General features: G+C 46.1%; 1 protein-coding gene across 3 annotated transcripts in view; it reads right to left on the bottom strand.

Moving 5' to 3' along the window:
- LOC129697009 (ankycorbin-like) overlaps positions 1-20,043 on the bottom strand; it is an 86,621-nt gene that overhangs the window by 55,663 nt on the left and 10,915 nt on the right. For all 3 annotated transcript variants that reach the window (XM_055635194.1, XM_055635195.1, XM_055635196.1), the window contains exon 3: positions 12,560-12,622. In XM_055635194.1, coding sequence (XP_055491169.1) covers positions 12,560-12,622 — 63 coding nt within the window. The remainder of the gene's footprint in view (positions 1-12,559; positions 12,623-20,043) is intronic.

Below are 20,043 nucleotides of genomic sequence, written 5' to 3'. Positions count from 1 at the left end.
CTACTCCCAATTCCTCCATCTCTGTGCATCTGTTCCCAAGATGAGGCTTTCCAATCTAGGACATCCGAGATGTCCTCTTTCTTTAGTAACCGTGGTTTTCCCCTTGCTGTCATAGATGGATCCCTCATTCGTGACTCCTATATGTTCCATAGTTCTAACTCCCCCTTCCCCCAGATGGAACAAGGATTGAGTTCCCTTGGTCCTTACCTTTCAATCCATAGCCTCCGCTTGATCCTCCTACATTCCCATCACCTCCAATGTGACCCGATGACCAGTCACGCCTTCCAACCACTCCTTTCCACCTTCTGCAGAGACTACTCCCTCAGCAACTCCTTACTTCACTCATTCCTTCCCACCCAAACTGCCAACTCCCCAGATATTTTCCCTTGCAACCGCAGGAGATGTAACACTTGTCCCTATACCTCCCCGCTTGCCTCCATCCGGAGACTCCAGGAATTCTTCCAGGTGAGACAAATGTTCACATGCACCTTCTCTAACCTCATCTACTGCATCTGGTGTTCCCAATGTTGCCTCCTCTACATCAGCGTGACCAAGTGTAGACTCGGCTACCACTTTGCCGGACACTTGCATTTGGTCCACCAAGGCTTACTGGATCTCCCAGTTGCTAACCATGTTAGCTCCCCTTCCCATTCCAATACTGACCTTTCTGTCCTGGGCCTCCTCCATTGCCAGAGTGAGGCCACTTATAAACTGGTGGAACTGGAGCACCTCATATTCCACTTGGGTAGCTTACAACCCAATGGTATGAACATTGAAATTTCCAATTTTAGGTCATCTCTAACCAACTCTGCCCACCTTCCTGCTCCCTTTATTCACCCACAACCTCCTTCTTCATCCCCCCTCCCACTACCCTCTACCTATGTCCATTCCTCTGGCTTCACAATTGACAACTCTTCAATCCTTTGATCTCACGCATTGATTTTTCATCTCTAGCCTTTCAAACCGTCAGCATTTCAAAAACCATCCTTGCCTATGTTTACCTATTTCCTGCAATGCTTTGATAGATGCCTGTAGATTTTACTTCGGAGTCACGTGAGTGACTACGTGAGAAGGCCGTCAGCCCGCATGCGCGCCATTTATGTCTAACGCAAGGCGCGCAACTGGCTGGCAGACGTGCTGCTCTTCCAGCGGTAAGTTTCAAACCTGAAGGTAAGTTTCAAACTTATTTTTCAGGTTGTGCTTTTACCTTGCAGGAAGCTCTCTACAAAGTTCCTGCTGGATGTCGTTCCGGGGAATCCTGGCTGCGGAGACCGCGGGAAATCCCGACTCCGCGAGGAGAACCCAGCTCGGGGACAACCCGGCTGCGAGACCGCGGGAAATCCCAGCACCGCGAGGGGAACCCAGCTCGGGGAGACCCGGAAGCGGAGATCGCGGGAAATCCCGGCTCCGCGAGGGGAACCCAGCTCGGGGACAACCCGGCTACGGGTGTCCCAGCTCCGTGAAGGAAAACTCGGCTCGGGGGGAAACAGGTTTCTTGCCTGTTTGGCTAGGTATCCTCCAAGGAGAAGATTCGGCGGCTGGACATTGCTGGCCTCGCGCTCCCCAGATAGCGCTGTTCACTGCCGGCACTCTGTAATGATGTGACGTGAGGTCATAGATGCTTACCAAGCTCCAGGTTTTCTGCCATAGGCTGGAAGCCAACTTTTCCTTGCAGCGGCTCCTCCGTTTGTGTGGATATCGCAATCCTTAATGCCATGACAGAATTCTGACAACACGCATGCAATCCAGTATGTTTCACGGACAGTCGGGCTGACAGCAGTGCCCAGACGGGAATGTCCAGTCGAAGTTCGTAGACGGACGACCTGGCCCGGCTGTAGAGGCTCGAGTGGTCTGCTGGAGCTGTTGTATGATCGTTTCTGGATGTTCTGCCCCTCTTGGAGACGTCTCTGGATAGTGGCAGGCTCCAACGCACGAGGAACCAGCTGCTGTTGTGCGGTGGGGACCGGAGACCTCGTCAATCTCAACATCAGGCGCTGTGCCGGCGATCCCAGGGTTCCGTCCCTGGCAATGTTTCTGAGATTCAGGAGATCGAGGTAGACGTCCTACTTTGAAATGCGTGCTCCCTCCAGCAAGTGCTTGGCACTTCTGACAGCGCATTCAGCGAGTTCATTACTCTGTGGATACTCGGGACTGCTCGTGACGTGCTGGAAGTTCTATCGGTCTGCGAAAAGTGGAACATGTGGCTGGTGAACTGCCGACCATTGTCGGTTCTCAGGCAAACAGGAACGCCATAGGCGGAGAAGTGTCTCTTCAGCTTCTTGATGACCATCTCAGACGTGAGGGAGGTCAGTTCGTCAAGTTCAAAACAGTTAGAAAAGGAATCGACCAGAACGAGGTAGTGCTTTCCGCACCATTCAAAAATGTTTGCCGCCAGCGACGTCCAGGACAGTGCTGGCGGTGGTTGTTGCAGAAGGGGCTGCCGCTGCTGCGGAGGCGCAAGGTTGTTGCAAGTGGGGCAGGAGGCTCTGCGGTCCTGAATGCACTCAGCCATCCCCGGCCAGTAGAACAGACCACCAGCGCGTGCCAGTGTGGAATGGGCCCCTGGGTGACCGCTGTGTGCTTCTTTGAAGTATTCATCTCGCAGTGACGACGGTATCACCACCTTGTGACCCTTAACCACAACACCATCCTGTACCACCAGTTCATCATGTACCAGGAAGTATGGCTGTGCCTCTGTAGGCGTGTCGGATCGTTTGTCAGGCCAGCCTGTTTTGATGATGGAGTAGAGGGTTTGAAGCGTATAATCAGTGGCAGTGTGCGCAGTGGCAGGGTACGCAGTTGTTTACTGGGGACGAGGTCGACACCGAGGACCATGAAATCCTCCTGTTCATGGGGGTGTTGTTCGCAAGATGCCCAAGGTGCACGAGAGAGAGTGTCAGCAACATGCATGTCCTTACCCTTCTTGTAGGTAATGGTGAAGTCGTACCGCTGCAGCATCATGCGCTGCAAGCAAACTGGCGCGGCATGGATGGGCTTGTTCAGGATTGTCACCAGCGGTTGGTGGTCCGTCTCGACCGTGAATGCATTGCCAAGGACGAAATCACGGAATTTGGTGCAGGCAAAAATGACAGCCAGTAGTTCCTTTTCGATTTGCGCGTAGTGCTGCTCCATGTCAGTCATGGTGCGGGAGGCTTACACGACAGGTAGTAGGGTGCCATCAGCAGATGGTTACATGCAGGCTGCGCCGAGCCCAAATTTCGAGGCATCGCATGTGATCGTCACCGGATGTTTCAGGTCGAGAAAAATCAGTGTCGGTGCACTGGTCAGTTTGGATTTTAAAACATCAAAGGCAACCTGATGTTGCGGGAACCATGACCATGCAGTGTCCTTTTTGGTCAGCTGCCGCAGTGTGAAGCATAATTCGCTGAGGTTTGGTATGAACTTTCCGAGATAGTTTACCATGCCCAGAAAACGTTGCAGGCCTTTTACGTCTGTGGGGGCAGGCATCTCTGTGATGGCAGCAGCTTTCTTCGGATCGGGTTTGATGTGGCCGACGTAGGAAACCGCTGGAACCCGGAACATACACTTGTCAGGATTGAGCTTGAGGTTGATCTTGCGAGCACGCTCCAAGATGAGCCTCAGATTGTGATTGTGTTCTGCTGCATCTTTGCCATATACAAGGATATCGTCAACAATGATAGCACAAGGTAAGCCCTCAATTAATTGCTCCATGGTTCTCTGGAAGACTTCACTGGCGGAGTTGATTCCAAATGGCATTCTCAGAAACTTATATCTACCGAATGGGGTGGCAAATGTAGTGAGGCTTGATGACTTCTTGTCCAGCGGGATCTGCCAGAAAGAGTTCTTTGCATCGAGGACAGAAAATAGGGTGGCCATTCCGACCTTTGCCGCAACATCCTCAACAGTCTTCATGGGATGGTGTGGGCGCTTAATGGCAGCGTTCAGGTCTTTCGGGTTGATGCACAGACGAATTTCGTTCTTTCCCTTCTTGAATGTGGCAATCATGGTCTATACCCAGGCAGTGGGGTCGCTGACTGCTTCAATTACGCCTATGGAGGCCATGTCCTTCAGCATAGAGTGAACCCTGTCAGTCATGGCAAATGACAATCAGTGCGGGGTTTGGATGACGGGCGTCACATCGAGGTCAGTAATAATCTTGTAAGTCACAGGCAACTTGCCTAGGTTGTTGTCGAAAAGATCAGGGAATTCACTCAGCGAGTCAAACGAAATTTGCAGCTTGTGGACAGTTTTGTCAAAGGAAATCAGCCCCAGCTCCTGACAGGCACGATTGCCAAGCAGGGTGGCTGAATCAAAGTTCAGGATATAAAAGTTAAATCCCTCGTGGATTTTTTCAGTACACATTTCAAGTTGGTTTTGCCCAGAGGAACCAATACCTCCCCTCCGAAACCAATACCTCCCCTCCGAAAACATGGATTTGTCCTTGATAAGAGGCTCCTTAGTTCTAATCTTGATGAAGAGATTGATTGACATTGTGTTTACCTTAGATCCAGTGTCTAATTTCGCGCCGAAGTCCACATTGTTTACAGATATCATCACGGTCAGTTCTGAGTTCTTGGCAGCAACATGCTGTAAAGAGTAAACAGTCGAGTCATCTTGGAAATTAATTGGGCTGTAGGCTGGAGCAGCTTCGAGTTGAAATTGGGGAGTAACACTGTTGCTGTCTAGTTGCAAAAAATTGAGATTAGACTTGGAGCTTGGCGAATTCCTCCCCCGTGACCGGATTGAGGCCCTACACACTGAAGCAAAGTGATTCAACTTTTTGCAATAATTGCATGCTTTCCCGAGGGCGGGGCAGGCTGACTGTCTGTTACATAGAAACATAGAAACATAGAAATTAGGTGCAGGAGTAGGCCATTCGGCCCTTCGAGCCTGCACCGCCATTTAATATGATCATGGCTGATCATCCAACTCAGTATCCCGTACCTGCCTTCTCTCCATACCCTCTGATCCCCTTGGCCACAAGGGCCACATCTAACTCCCTCTTAAATATAGCCAATGAACTGGCCTCAACTACCCTCTGTGGCAGAGAGTTCCAGAGATTCACCACTCTCTGTGTGAAAAAAGTTCTCCTCATCTCGGTTTTAAAGAATTTCCCCCTTATCCTTAAGCTGTGACCCCTTGTCCTGGACTTCCCCAACATCGGGAACAATCTTCCTGCATCTAGCCTGTCCAACCCCTTAAGAATTTTGTAAGTTTCTATAAGATCCCCCCTCAATCTCCTAAATTCTAGAGAGTATAAACCAAGTCTATCCAGTCTTTCTTCATAAGACAGTCCTGACATCCCAGGAATCAGTCTGGTGAACCTTCTCTGCACTCCCTCTAGGGCAATAATGTCCTTCCTCAGATTTGGAGACCAAAACTGCACGCAATACTCCAGGTGTGGTCTCACCAAGACCCTATACAACTGCAGTAGAACCTCCCTGCTCCTATACTCAAATCCTCTTGCTATGAAAGCCAACATGCCATTCGCTTTCTTTACTGCCTGCTGTACCTGCATGCCTACCTTCAATGACTGGTGTACCATGACACCCAGGTCTCGCTGCATCTCCCCCTTTCCCAATCGGCCACCGTTTAGATAATAATCTGCTTTCCCGTTTTTGCCACCAAAATGGATAACCTCACATTTATCCACATTAAACTGCATCTGCCAAACATTTGCCCACTCACCCAGCTTATCCAAGTCACCTTGCAGTCTCCTAGCATCCTCCTCACACCTAACACTGCCCCCCAGCTTAGTGTCATCCGCAAACTTGGAGATATTGCCTTCAATTCCCTCATCCAGATCATTAATATATATTGTAAATAGCTGGGGTCCCAGTACTGAGCCTTGCGGTACCCCACTAGTCACTGCCTGCCATTGTGAAAAGGACCCGTTTACTCCTACTCTTTGCTTCCTGTTTGCCAGCCAGTTCTCTATCCACATCAATACTGAACCCCCAATGCCATGTGCTTTAAGTTTGTATACTAATCTCTTATGTGGGACCTTGTCGAAAGCCTTCTGGAAGTCCAGATACACCACATCCACTGGTTCTCCCCCTATCCACGCTACTAGTTACATCCTCGAAAAATTCTATAAGATTCGTCAGACATGATTTACCTTTCGTAAATCCATGCTGACTTTGTCCAATGATTTCACCACTTTCCAAATGTGCTGCTATCCCATCTTTAATAACTGACTCTAGCAGTTTCCCCACTACCGATGTTAGACTAACTGGTCTGTAATTCCCCGTTTTCTCTCTCCCTCTCCCTTCTTAAAAAGTGGGGTTACGTTTGCTACCCGCCAATCCTCTGGAACTACTCCAGAATCTAAAGAGTTTTGAAAGATTATTACTAATGCATCCACTATTTCTGGAGCTACTTCCTTAAGTACTCTGGGATGCAGCCTATCTGGCCCTGGGGATTTATCGGCCTTTAATCCATTCAATTTACCCAACACCACTTCCTGACTAACCTGGATTTCACTCAATTCCTCCACCTCCTTTGACCCGCGGGCCCCTGCTATTTCCGGCAGATCATTTATGTCTTCCTTAGTGAAGACGGAACCAAAGTAGTTATTCAATTGGTCCGCCATATCCTGGTTCCCCATGATCAACTCACCTGTTTCTGACTGCAAGGGACCTACATTTGTTTTAACTAATCTCTTTCTTTTCACATATCTATAAAAACTTTTGCAGTCAGTTTTTATGTTCACTGCCAGTTTTCTTTCATAATCCATTTTTCCTTTTCTAATTAAGCCCTTCGTCCTCCTCTGCTGGTCTCTGAATTTCTCCCAGTCCTCCGGTATGCTGCTTTTTCTGGCTAGTTTGTACGCATCATCCTTTGCTTTGATACTATCCCTGATTTCCCTTGTTATCCATGGATGCACTACCTTCCCTGATTTATTCTTTTGCCAAACTGGGATGAACAATTTTTGTAGTTCATCCATGCAGTCTTTAAATGCCTTCCATTGCATATCCACCGTCAACCCTTTTAGAATTAATTGCCAGTCAATCTTGGCCAATTCACGTCTCATACCCTCAAAGTTACCTTTCTTTAAGTTCAAAACCATTGTTTCTGAATTAACAATGTCACTCTCCATCCTAATGAAGAACTCAACCATATTATGGTCACTCTTGCCCAAGGGGCCACGCACAACAAGACTACTAACTAACCCTTCCTCATTACTCAATCCCCAGTCTAAAATAGCCAGCTCTCTCGTTGGTTCCTCTACATGTTGGTTTAGATAACTATCCCGCATACATTCCAAGAAATCCTCTTCCTCAGCACCCCTGCCAGTTTGATTCACCCAATCTATATGTAGATTGAAGTCACCCATTATAACTGCTTTGCCTTTGTCGCAAGCATTTCTAATTTCTTGTTTGATGCCATCCCCAACTTCACTACTACTGTTAGGTGGCCTGTACACAACACCCACCAGCGTTTTCTGCCCCTTAGTGTTTTGCAGCTCTACCCATACCGATTCCACATCCTCCAAACTAATGTCCTTCCTTTCCATTGCGTTAATCTCCTCTCTAACCAGCAACACTACCCCACCTCCTTTTCCTTTCTCTCTATCCCTCCTGAATATTGAATATCCCGGGATGTTCAGCTCCCAGCCTTGGTCACCCTGGAGCCATGTCTCCGTGATCCCAACTATATCATAATCATTAATGGCTATCTGCACGTTCAACTCATCCACCTTATTACGAATACTCCTTGCATTGAGACACAAAGCCTTCTGTTGTGTAAGTAATTGTAGTTTGGACATCTCTGCTGTGAACTGCCTGACTAGCTCGGGTCGTAAATCGCCTGTTATCTGTGTTTGTTCGCTGCCTGGTGAGGCCCGTCTCATTGATGGTTTCTGTTTCATGCGAGCCGTCTATGGGGTCGGTGAATTCAGCAGTTCTGCACGCATCCACAGCTTCGTCCAGCGTCAAAGCTCTGATCTGAGCTTTAAATCGCTCATGCCATTCACTAAAATGTCCTTCGTTAGCTGATCAGTTAGCTGATCAATCGGCATGAGCTCGAACCTCCCCCCCTACGACGTATACGTGGCACTGAGTAGGACTAATGCACGTAAAGTTGCTGGCCCTGACGGCATCCCTGGGCGCGTGCTCAGGGCCTGTGCTGCGCAGCTGACAGACGTCTGGACTGACATCTTCAACCTGTCACTTGCCCAAGCAGTTGTCCCCACGTGCCTTAAAACCACCTCCATCGTGCCAGTGCCAAAACACTCCACTGCGGCAAGCCTCAACGACTTCCGCCCAGTTGCACTTACCTCCATCATCACCAAGTGCTTCGAGAGGCTGGTCCTGGCACACCTCAAAAGCTGCCTACCCCCCACACTGGATCCCTATCAGTTTGCCTACCGCAAGAACGGGAGTACGGAGGATGCCGTCTCAACGGCACTTCACTGCGCCCTCTCCCACCTCGACAACAGAGACACTTACGTAAGAATGCTGTTCATCGATTACAGCTCAGCATTCAACACCATTATACCATCAAAACTGATCACCAAACTAGGTAACCTGGGCATCGACCCCTCCCTCTGCAACTGGATACTCGACTTTCTAACCAACAGACCCCAGTCTGTGAGGTTAGACAAGCACACCTCTTCAACCCTCACCCTGAACACCGACGTTCCACAGGGCTGTGTGCTGAGCCCCCTCCTCTACTCCCTCTTCACCTATGACTGCACACCTGTACATGGTACTAACACCATCATCAAGTATGCAGATCATACAACGATGATTGGCCTCATCAGCAACAACGATGAGTTGGCCTACAGGGAGGAAGTCCAGCAATTAGCAGCATGGTGCGCTGACAACAACCTGGCCCTTAACTCCAAGAAGACCAAGGAGCTCATTGTAGACTTCAGGAAGTCCAGAGGCGGCACGCACACCCCCATCCACATTAACGGGACGGAGGTGGAACGTGTTTCTAGCTTCAGGTTCCTGGGAGTCAACATCTCCGATGACCTCTCTTGGACCCACAATACCTCTACTCTGATCAAGAAGGCTCATCAGCGTCTCTTCTTCCTGAGGAGACTGAAGAAGGTCCATCTGTCTCCTCAGATCCTGGTGAACTTCTACCGCTGCACCATCGAGAGCATCATTACCAACTGCATCACAGTATGGTATGGCAACTGCTCTGTCTCCGACCGGAAGGCATTGCAGAGGGTGGTGAAAATTGCCCAACGCATCACTGGTTCCACGCTCCCCTCCATTGAGTCTGTCCAAAGCAAGCGCTGTCTGCGGAGGGCGCTCAGCATCGCCAAGGACTGCTCTCACCCCAACCATGGACTGTTTACCCTCCTACCATCCGGGAGGCGCTACAGGTCTCTCCGTTGCCGAACCAGCAGGTCGAGGAACAGCTTCTTTCCGGCGGCTGTCACTCTACTCAACAACGTACCTCGGTGACTGCCAATCACCACCCCCCCCCCCCCCCCCCCCGACACTTATTATTTTTTATTCAAATCGTTTGCTATGTCGCTCTTCAAGGGAGATGCTAAATGCATTTTGTTGTCTCTGTACTGTACACTGACAATGACAATTAAAATTGAATCTGAATCTGAATCTGAGATATTGCCTTCAATTCCCTCATCCAGATCATTAATATATATTGTAAATAGCTGGGGTCCCAGCACTGAGCCTTGCGGTACCCCACTAGTCACTGCCTGCCATTGTGAAAAGGACCCGTTTACTCCTACTCTTTGCTTCCTGTTTGACAGCCAGTTCTCTATCCACATCAATACTGAACCCCCAATGCCTTGTGCTTTAAGTTTGTATACTAATCTCTTATGTGGGACCTTGTCGAAAGCCTTCTGGAAGTCCAGATACACCACATCCACTGGTACTCCCCTATCCACGCTACTAGTTACATCCTCGAAAAATTCTATAAGATTCGTCACACATGATTTACCTTTCGTAAATCCATGCTGACTTTGTCCAATGATTTCACCACTTTCCAAATGTGCTGCTATCCCATCTTTAATAACTGACTCTAGCAGTTTCCCCACTACCGATGTTGGACTAACTGGTCTGTAATTCCCCGTTTTCTCTCTCCCTCCCTTCTTAAAAAGTGGGGTTACGTTTGCTACCCGCCAATCTTCAGGAACTACTCCAGAATCTAAAGAGTTTTGAAAGATTATTACTAATGCATCCACTATTTCTGGAGCTACTTCCTTAAGTACTCTGGGATGCAGTCTATCTGGCCCTGGGGATTTATCGGCCTTTAATCCATTCAATTTACCCAACACCACTTCCCGGCTAACCTGGATTTCACTCAATTCCTCCAACTCCTTTGACCCGCGGTCCCCTGCTATTTCCAGCAAATTATTTATGTCTTCCTTAGTGAAGACGGAACCAAAGTAGTTATTCAATTGGTCCGCCATATCCTTGTTCCCCATGATCAACTCACCTGTTTCTGACTGCAAGGGACCTACATTTGTTTTAACTAATCTCTTTCTTTTCACATATCTATAAAAACTTTTGCAGTCAGTTTTTATGTTCCCTGCCAGTTTTCATTCATAATCTATTTTCCCTTTCCTAATTAAGCCCTTTGTCCTCCTCTGCTGGTCTTTGAATTTCTCCCAGTCCTCCGGTATGCTGCTTTTTCTGGCTAATTTGTACGCATCATCCTTCGCTTTGATACTATCCCTGATTTCCCTTGTTATCCATGGATGTACTACCTTCCCTGATTTATTCTTTTGCCAAACTGGTGTGAACAAGTTTTGTAGTTCATCCATGCAGCCTTTAAATGTCTTCCATTGCATATCCACCGTCAACCCTTTTAGAATTAATTGCCAGTCAATCTTGGCCAATTCACGTCTCATACCCTCAATGACATACCCTTACATTCCAAGAAATCTTCTTCCTCAGCACCCCTGCCAATTTGATTCACCCAATCTACATGTAGATTGGTCACCCATTATAACTGTTTTGCCTTTGTCGCACGCATTTCTATTTTCCTGTTTGATACCATCTCCAACTTCACTACTACTGTTAGGTGGCCTGTACACAACACCCACCAGCGTTTTCTGCCCCTTAGTGTTTCGATCATATTATTTGCAGCTGTAACCATCCTGTCCAGTCGTAGATGTCTTGGTATTCCTCTCAAAGCGATATTTCACGGGAGATGGAGTTATACATATTGTGCCAGTAGTGCCTTGTGGTCATACGTCCTGCTGGGGTCGGTACACCACGCTGTCGGGTCTCGATCTCTGGTATCCAGATTTATGAAGGGTATCTTCAACTCAAATTCCCCCCAGGCCCAGGTACTCAGAGATATGTGATGTTTATGTCCTGCTGACGCTGCGTCGCCGGTGGGCTCCAGCTACATTCCTGTCCCCGGTCTATTCACTTACAAAGTGGTTATCCTCATGGCACTAAGTTCAGCGCAACGGGCCCAGTCGCTGCATAAGCTACGACTGGACAGGATGGTTACAGCTGCAAATAATATGATACTTTATGTTCATGCCTTAGTCTTGCTGAGTAGACCGGGGGCGTCAAGTCTCAAACTAGTCTCATGGACCTTTGGTTGTGTGTGTGGTCACACATCTACAACAGTCATTATGTCACCTAAAGCCTTAGAGGCTCTGAACTAGCAATGGTTGTTAGTTACAAAAAACCTCATCATCAAACTATATTCAGTTCATCAACTGTTATCTATGATTTCACACCGCTGCTTTGAAGATTGATGCGCATGCGGGCTGACGGCCTTCTTCACTTAATCCCTCATCAATTACTCATAAAATAAAGATCAAACTTCAAACTGGTATGTTCTCATTTATCTTACTATTAATGCTACCCAATATTTTGCAGGTGTTACTTTAGCAAAAGAACTGCAATAATTCAATAAAATAGTTATGCTTGTTTCAAGGGCAGTTAGGGATGTTCAAAGAATATTTGAGGCAGCATCTGCCTTGAAAATGAATGAATAAATGAAAATCTCTAAAATTAAATAATGAACATTTAATCTTAAATTGTTCATACTTCAAGTCCCGGAAAAGTGTTCTTCCTTGTAAATGCTTTGTAATCGTTTAGGTATGATGGAAGTCATCAGTGTGATCAGATTTCGGAAGAGGACTAAAAGTGTTGGCTGCATAATCAACGTCCTTTGAATAAAAGTCATAGTTCATTTTAAATTACCTCTTTGGATACCCCTAACATATCCTGCAGTGTAAGAAACCAACACAAAGCTTATGGTTGGCTTAATAAAGTGCACTTCAATTAAAGAGATAAGAGGCAGGATTAAACAATCAATTTAATGTAATTTTCATCAGTGCTTCTGTCCCATACCTATAGCTACAAGTCTGCATTATTTTAAAAGGAACTTTTAGCCTTTTGAGCTCACCCATCTTGTAGAATAATCCCATATTTATGCATTGAAAATTTAAATAATATTTCATATGTCTAAAATGGTGTACAATACCAAACATTCTATCATCCAATGATCAGCATTGAAAAATCATGATTTAAAATGTATTCTTAGGGTAGAAATCATTTGCTGATAAAATGTAGAAATAATGCAAATCATAATTTCAACATGACCACAACTAATTCATTAGTAATCTTACCGTATGAAGTTCACTTTGAATGTATGATTCAATGGCAACAGGGTCAAATACTTTGATTGGTATCTGGAGATTTTTGGCAGAAACAAGTTTGAAAATATCAATTAGAACATAAAATATAGAATAGTTCATCACAGGAACAGACCCTTCACCCACAATGTCCATGCCAAATATGATGTCGATAAACTAATCTCCTTTGCCTGCACTTACGGCTGTGATTTTTGGCCATCTTACTCAGAGTCCCCCTCCAGCTGTCGGGGCCAAAGGATTTTTCCCATCGGTGAAAAATAAAAGACTTATTAATGTTTTATAAATGTTGAGATTCTCTCTCCTGTCAATCACGCCATGAATGCCACGCCCCTTCCGGTGGGAAGAGGGATGGACTATAAAACCCGGAAGTGTGGACGTGCTTCTGTCTCTGCAAGGTGGGGGAGCGAGAGGTCACAACTCTGTCTGAGCTGTGAATAATACTGAACACATGTCCACTAAACTGTGAGTGTGGTTTTACTGACCAGTGAGTGCCTTAATGTGGTTTGAAAATGAAGTTTGAAAATGAAAATGTGGTTGGTTTGAAAATGAAAATGTGGTTGGTTTGAAAATGAAAGTGTGGTTGGTTTGAAAATGAAAATTTGATTGGTTTGAAAATGAAAATGTGGTTGGTTTGTAAATGTGGTTGGTTTGAAAATGTGATTGGTTTGAAAATGAGGTGAAAATGAAAATGTGGTTTGAAAATGAAAATGTGGTTGGTTTGAAGAAAATGCGGTTGGTTTGAATATGAAAATGTGGTTGGTTTGAATATGAAAATGTGGTTGTTTTGAATATGAAAATGTGGTTGGTTTGAAAATGAAAATGTGGTTGGTTTGAATGTGGTTGGTTTGAAAATGAGGTTTGAAAATGAAAATGTGGTTGATTTTAAAATGAAAATGTTGTTGGTTTGAAAATGTGGTTTGAATATGAGGTTTGAAAATGAAAATGTGGTTTGAATATGAGGTTTGAAAAAGAAAATGTGGTTTGAAAATCCATATATTTAAAAGTCTAAACTTGACCACTTCCTGTTTGCACTCTATATTGATTTTAGAAAAATCGCTACCACTTACGGCTGTGATTTTTGGCCATCTTACTGAGAGTCCCCCTCCAGCTGTCGGGGCCAGAGGATTTTTCCCATCTATGAAAAATAAAATGATTAAAAAATGTTGAGATTCTCTCTCCTGTCAATCACACCATGACGGCCACGCCCTTTCCAGTGGGAGGGGGAGGGACTATATAACCCGGATGTGTGGACATGCCTCAGTCTCTGCAAGGTGGGGAGGAAAGGTAACGACTCTCAGTCTCAGCTGCGAATAACACTGAACACGTGTCTACTAAACTGTGAGTGTGGTTTTACTGACCTGTGAGTGCCCATAATGTGGTTTGAAAATGAAATTTGAAAATGTGGTTGGTTTGAAAATGAAAATGTGGTTGGTTTGAAAATGAAAATGTGGTTGGTTTGAAAATGAAAATGTGGTTGGTATGAAAATGTAAATGTGGTTGGTTTGAAAATGGCAGTAGAGACGGGAGGAGCTTGCATGATTTGTCGTGCGACCATTTCTGAATATCGTGTTTCTCCTGAATATGCTTTTGGATTAAAGCAGGCTTCAGCACTTGAGGTATCAGCTTCTGCTGAGCAATCGGAATCGCAGGTCTTGTTGTCCTGGACATCAGTCGCTGGGTTGGTGATCCTAGGGTCCCGTCTCTGGCAATGTTTCTGAGGTTCAGGAGATCAAGGTAAAAATCTGAATTGGCCCGGCGCAATTGGTCCATCAGTTGTTTAGCGCTTTTGACAGCCCGTTCAGCGAGTCCGTTACTCTGTGGGTACTCAGGGCTGCTCGTGACATGGTGGAAAATCCATCGGTTAGCAAAGAGCTTGAAATCGTGGCTGGTAAAATGTCTTCCGTTGTCGGTCTGCAAACGGACGGGTGAGCCGAATGTGGAGAAGTGTTTCTTTAATTTTTGAATGACCATCTCAGATGTGATGGAGGTCAGGAGGTCGACTTCAAACCAGTTTGAATATGAGTCGGCGAGGACGAAGTAGTGATTACTGCGGAATTCGAAGATGGCTGCCGCCACCGACGTCCAGGCCAGAGCTGGTGGAGGTTGTTGCAGTAGGGGCTGCTGGTGTGGTGCAAGATTGTTGCAGGTGGGGCAAGAAGAGATACGGTCCCGTATGTATTTGGCCATCCCAGGCCAGTAAAACTGGTTTTGTGCGTGGGTCAGTGTGGCATCGACTCCCGGGTGACCGCTGTGCACCTCGTTGTAGTATTCCTCATGTAATGATGAGGGATCACGACTTTGTGGCCCTTGATGATGACGCCATCCTGTATGACCAGTTAATCGCAGACTAGGAAGAACGGCTGCACCTCCGTTGGTGCGCTAGAGCGCCTGTCTGGCCAACCCCTTTTGATCACTGATGAGAGTATTTGGAGGGTGTCGTCAGTGGCAGTATGTTCGGCTAGGCACTGCAGTTGTTTAATAGGAACAAAGTCAACACCGAGGACCATTAGCTCCTCCCATTCATAGGGGTGTCGTTCGCAGGATGCTCAAGGCGCACGAGAGAGAGTATCCACAAAGTGCATGTCTGTACCCTTTTTGTAAACGAGAGTGAAGTCGAAACATTGTAGCTGCATTATCATGCGTTGCAGGTGGGCTCGCGCAGCATGGATAGGTTTGTTCAGAATCGTCACCAGTGGTTGATAGTCTATCTCGACCGTGAAGATGTTTCCGAAGATAAAGTAATTGAATTTGGAGCAGGCAAAGACGACAGCCAGAAGCTCCTTCTCGAACTGTGCGTAGCGTTGATCTGTGTCGATCATGGTACGGGAGGCATATGAAACAGGGAGCAAGGTACCATCAGCAGATGGTTATAGGCAGGCTGCACCTAGCCCGAATCGCGAGGCACCACAGGTGATAGTAGCGGGAAGTTTCAAATCGAAGAATGTCAGAGTTGGTGCACTGGTCAGCTTGGATTTTAAAGCGTCAAATGCTTGTTGATGTTGCTGGAACCATGACCTAGCAATGTCCTTTCTGGTCAGATGTCGCAGGGGCAAGCTTAGTTCACTGAGGTTTGGTATGAATTTTCCAAGATAGTTCACCATACCCAGGAAACGCTACAGGCCGAGCACGTCGGTGGGGGCTGGCATCTCAGTGATGGCAGCAGCTTTCTGTGGGTCGGGCTTGAGGCCATCGGGAGTGAAAATGTGCCTGACGTAGGTGACCTCTGAAACCCTGAACTTGCACTTGTTAGGGTTGAGCTTGAGGTTGATCTGACGTGCCTGGTCCATGACACGCCTTAGGTTTTGATCATGGTCTATCGCATCTTTGCCGTACACCAGGATGTCGTTAACAATGATAGAGCACGGTAGGCCTGCGTTCTCTGGTTCCATGGTTCTCTGGAAAACTTCACGGGCAGAGTTGATACTAAATGGCATTCTCAAAAACTTGAATCTGCCAAACGGGGTAGAAAATGTGGTGAGGTTTGATGAATCGTTGTCTAGCGGTATCTGCCAGAAAGAGCTCTTTGCATCGAGGCCTGTCTGACCTGTGCTGCAACATCCTTAACTGTCCTCATGGTATAGTGGGGGCGCCTGATGGCATAGTTCAAGTCTTTTGGATTGATGCACACACGGATTTCATTTTTATCCTTTTTGAGAGTAGCAACCATGGTGGACACCCAATCGGTGGACTCGCTGACTGTTTCCAGCACGCCCATGGATACCATATTATTTAACATGGACTCAACCCTGTCCCTCTTGGCATGTGACACACGGTGTGGTGCACGAACAACAGGTACCACATCAGGGTCGGTGGATATCTTGTAGGTAACAGGCAGCTTATCTAGTTTGTCATTGAACAGATCAGGGTATTCTTTTGTCGGGTCCATTGATATCAACAGCTTGTGGACTGTTTTGTCGAACAAAATCAGTCCTAAATCTTGGCAAGCATGGTTACCCAGCAGAGTCACAGTTCAAGACGTAGAAGGTCAAATCCCTTGTGGTTTTTTTCAGCTCACATTTAAAAGTGGCTCTTCCCAGTGGTACCAGCACTTCCCCCCCGTAAGCATGCAAAGTGGAGCTGTCTGCAATCAGGAGCTCGTTATTTCTTATCTTATTGTAGAGGTTGATAGACATTACATTGACTTTTGCACCGGTATCTAATTTAGCATGGAAGTTGAAGTTGGTGACAGTTACCAGAACTATTAAGGTCGGGAAACTTGCCAGCTGCATGTAGGAGTGAGTACACATTTGACTCCCCTTGCAAATTAATTGGACTGGTGTCGGGGGCAGTGTCGAGCTTGAATTGGGAGTCGTGGTTGTTATTGTCTTGCAACAACATGTTTAGATTAGGTCTGGGACTGAAGGGCTTCTTCCCACGAGAACGGCAGGCAGCAGAGAAATGGTTTAATTTATTGCAGTAGTTACAGGCCTTTCCATAAGCAGGACATGGTGATTGCCAGTTATGCAGATAATTACAATTGGGGCATCCTTTGGGAGGCTCACTATTAGGTGCAGGGTTGGCCTGGGCCATAAATCCTGTGTTTTCTGTCTGAGCTCGCGGTCTATTAAATCCAGTTAGATTAATGGTCTTGCTGTCTGACCTGCGCTGACTGTTTAATGGGTCAATGATTTCCGCCATTCGACAAGCGTGCGCGGCTTCGTCTAAGGTTAAATCAGGTTTACGCAGGAGCTCAGACTTCAGCTTTTGATCATTCATCCCAGTCACCAGAATGTCTCTTGTTAGCTGGTCAGTCATGTTTTCGAAATGGCACCTCTGGGCCATATATTTTAAATCTGAGATGAATCTTTCGACAGGTTCACCTGGCAATTGTCTACGAGTAAAGAATCTTGACCTTTCCAAAATGTGATTAGAGGGCAGGTCACAAATCTCACTAAATTTACGTAACAAGACATTGGGGTCGTCAGCGGATTCTGCGGGTGTCACTACCTGATGGTTGGCGCCCAGGATTTCTGCAGCGTATCGGAAAGTGCTGGATCGTTTCATAGCATCTGGGCCAGCGAGGTTAAGTAGCAGGAAGGCTTTGACAGCGTCTGGTTCATTTCAATGCACAATGTTCATGTAGTGTCGGTAATCCATTTCAAAAGTAGCCCAGCGCTTACCGATATCCGAATCAAAGATAAGCTGTGCAGGCTTCCGGCAGAGGAAGCCATCGTGAAAAGTGAAAATAAAAACTTTGCAAAAGAAAATAACAACCGATATACAGGAGAAGTGGGTTAAGTGTTAATCGCAGCTCAGACTGAGAGTCGTTACTTCTCCTCCCCATCAAGCAGAGACTGAGGCACATCCACACTTCCTGGTTTTATAGTCCCTCCCCCTCCCACCGGAAAGGGTGTGGCCGTCATGGCGTGATTGACAGGAGAGAGAATCTCAACATTTTTTAATCATTTTATTTTTGATCAATGGGAAAAATCCTCTGGCCCTGACAGCTGGAGGGGGACTCTCAGTAAGATGGCCAAAAATCACAGTCGTAAGTGGTAGCGATTTTTCTAAAATCAATATACAGTGCAAACAGGAAGTGGTCAAGTTTAGACTTTTAAATATATATATTCTCAAACCACATTTTCAAACCAACCACATTTTCCTACCAACCACATTTTCAAACCACATTTTCATTTTCAAACCTCATATTCAAACCACATTTTCATTTTCAAACCTCATATTCAAACCACATTTTCATTTTCAAACCTCATATTCAACCACATTTTCAAACCAACGACATTTTCATTTTAAAACCAACCACATTTTAATTTTCAAAACCAACCACATTTTCATTTTCAAACCAACCACATTTTCAAACCAACCACAGTTTCAAACCAACCACATTTTAATTTTCAAACTTCATTTTCAAACCACATTTTCATTTTCAAACTTCATTTTCAAACCACATTTTCATTTTCAAACCTCATATTCAAACCACATTTTCATTTTCAAACCAACCACATTTTCAAACCAACCACATTTTCATATTAAAACTGTAGATTGGCTTATGCATGCAACCAATCATATATAGGTTAGCATCACTAACCCCGCCTTACTGTATCATTTATATTAACACCTACTTCCTATGCTACGCAGTTCGGTAGCAGACAAGATGCAGTGACTACTAACATGCTGTTAAGTCTGTATGTGGATTAAAGATGATCTTAAACTACGTGTTGTGTAATTGTCATATTTACATTTACATCTACTAAACTGTGAGTGTGGTTTTACTGACCTGTGAGTGTCCTTAATGTGGTTTGAAAATGAAGTTTGAAAATGAAAATCTGGTTTAAAAATTAAGTTTGAAAATGAAAATGTGGTTGGTTTGAAAATGAAAATGTGGTTGGTTTGAAAATGTGTTTGGTTTAAAAATGGACCGGTTTGAAAATGTGGTTTGTATGAAAATGTGGTTGGTTTGAAAATGAAAATGTGGTTTGAAAATCTATATAATTAAAAGCCTAATCTTGACCACTTCCTGTTTGTGCTGTATATTGATTTTAGAAAAAACGAATTTGGTGGCCTTGCACCCTGCTTGAAATGGCATGAAATTGCACTTGAATTTGGTGGCCATGCACCCTGCTTGAAGTTGTATAAAACTGCACTTAAATTTGGTGGCCTTGCACTCAGCTTGAAATGATATGAAACTGCACTTGAATTTGGTGGCCTTGCATCCTGCTTGAAATGGTATGACTTGAGGACCATGTCGCTTTACCTCCACCCTCGACTCCATTCAAGGACCCAAGCAGTCAATCCAGGTGCGACAGAGGTTCACCTGCATCTCCTCCAACCTCATCTATTGCATCCGCTGCTCTAGATGTCAGCTGATCTACATCGGTGAGACCAAGCGTAGGCTTGGCAATCGTTTCGCCGAACACCTCCGCTCGGTCCGCATTAACCAACCTGACCTGGTGGCTCAGCACTTCAACTCCCCCTCCCATTCCGTGTCCGACCTCTCTGTCCTGGGCCTCCTCCATGGCCAGAGTGAGCACCAGCCACTTGGGGAGTCTGCATCCTGGTGGCATGAACATTGAATTCTCACAATTCTGTTAGCCCTTGCTGCCTCCTCCCCTTCCCAGCTCTCCCTTAGCCCTTGGGCTTCTCCCCCTCCTTTTTCCTTTCTTCTCCCCCCCCCCCCCCCCCCCCCCCCCCCCCCCCCCCCTATCAATCTGAAGAAGGGTTTCAGCCCGAAACGTTGCCTATTTCCTTCGCTCCATAGATGCTGCTGCACCCGTTGAGTTTCTCCAGCATTTTTGTGTACCTTTGAAATGGTATGAAACTGCACTTGAATTTGGTGGCCTTGCACCTTGCTTGAAATGGTATGAAATGGCATTTGAATTTGGTGGCCTTGCACCCTGCTTGAAATGGTATGAAACTGCACTTGAATTTGGTGGCCTTGCACCCTGTTTGAAATGGCATGAAACTGCACACAATGTCCATAGTAGCCCCCTGGAAACCAG

This window comes from Leucoraja erinacea, chromosome 5 (assembly GCF_028641065.1).
Source record: "Leucoraja erinacea ecotype New England chromosome 5, Leri_hhj_1, whole genome shotgun sequence".
In the NCBI taxonomy this organism is placed as follows: Eukaryota; Metazoa; Chordata; class Chondrichthyes; order Rajiformes; family Rajidae; genus Leucoraja; species Leucoraja erinaceus.
Note: the sequence above shows the minus strand (reverse complement) of the source record. Positions and strands in the feature narration are given on the sequence as shown.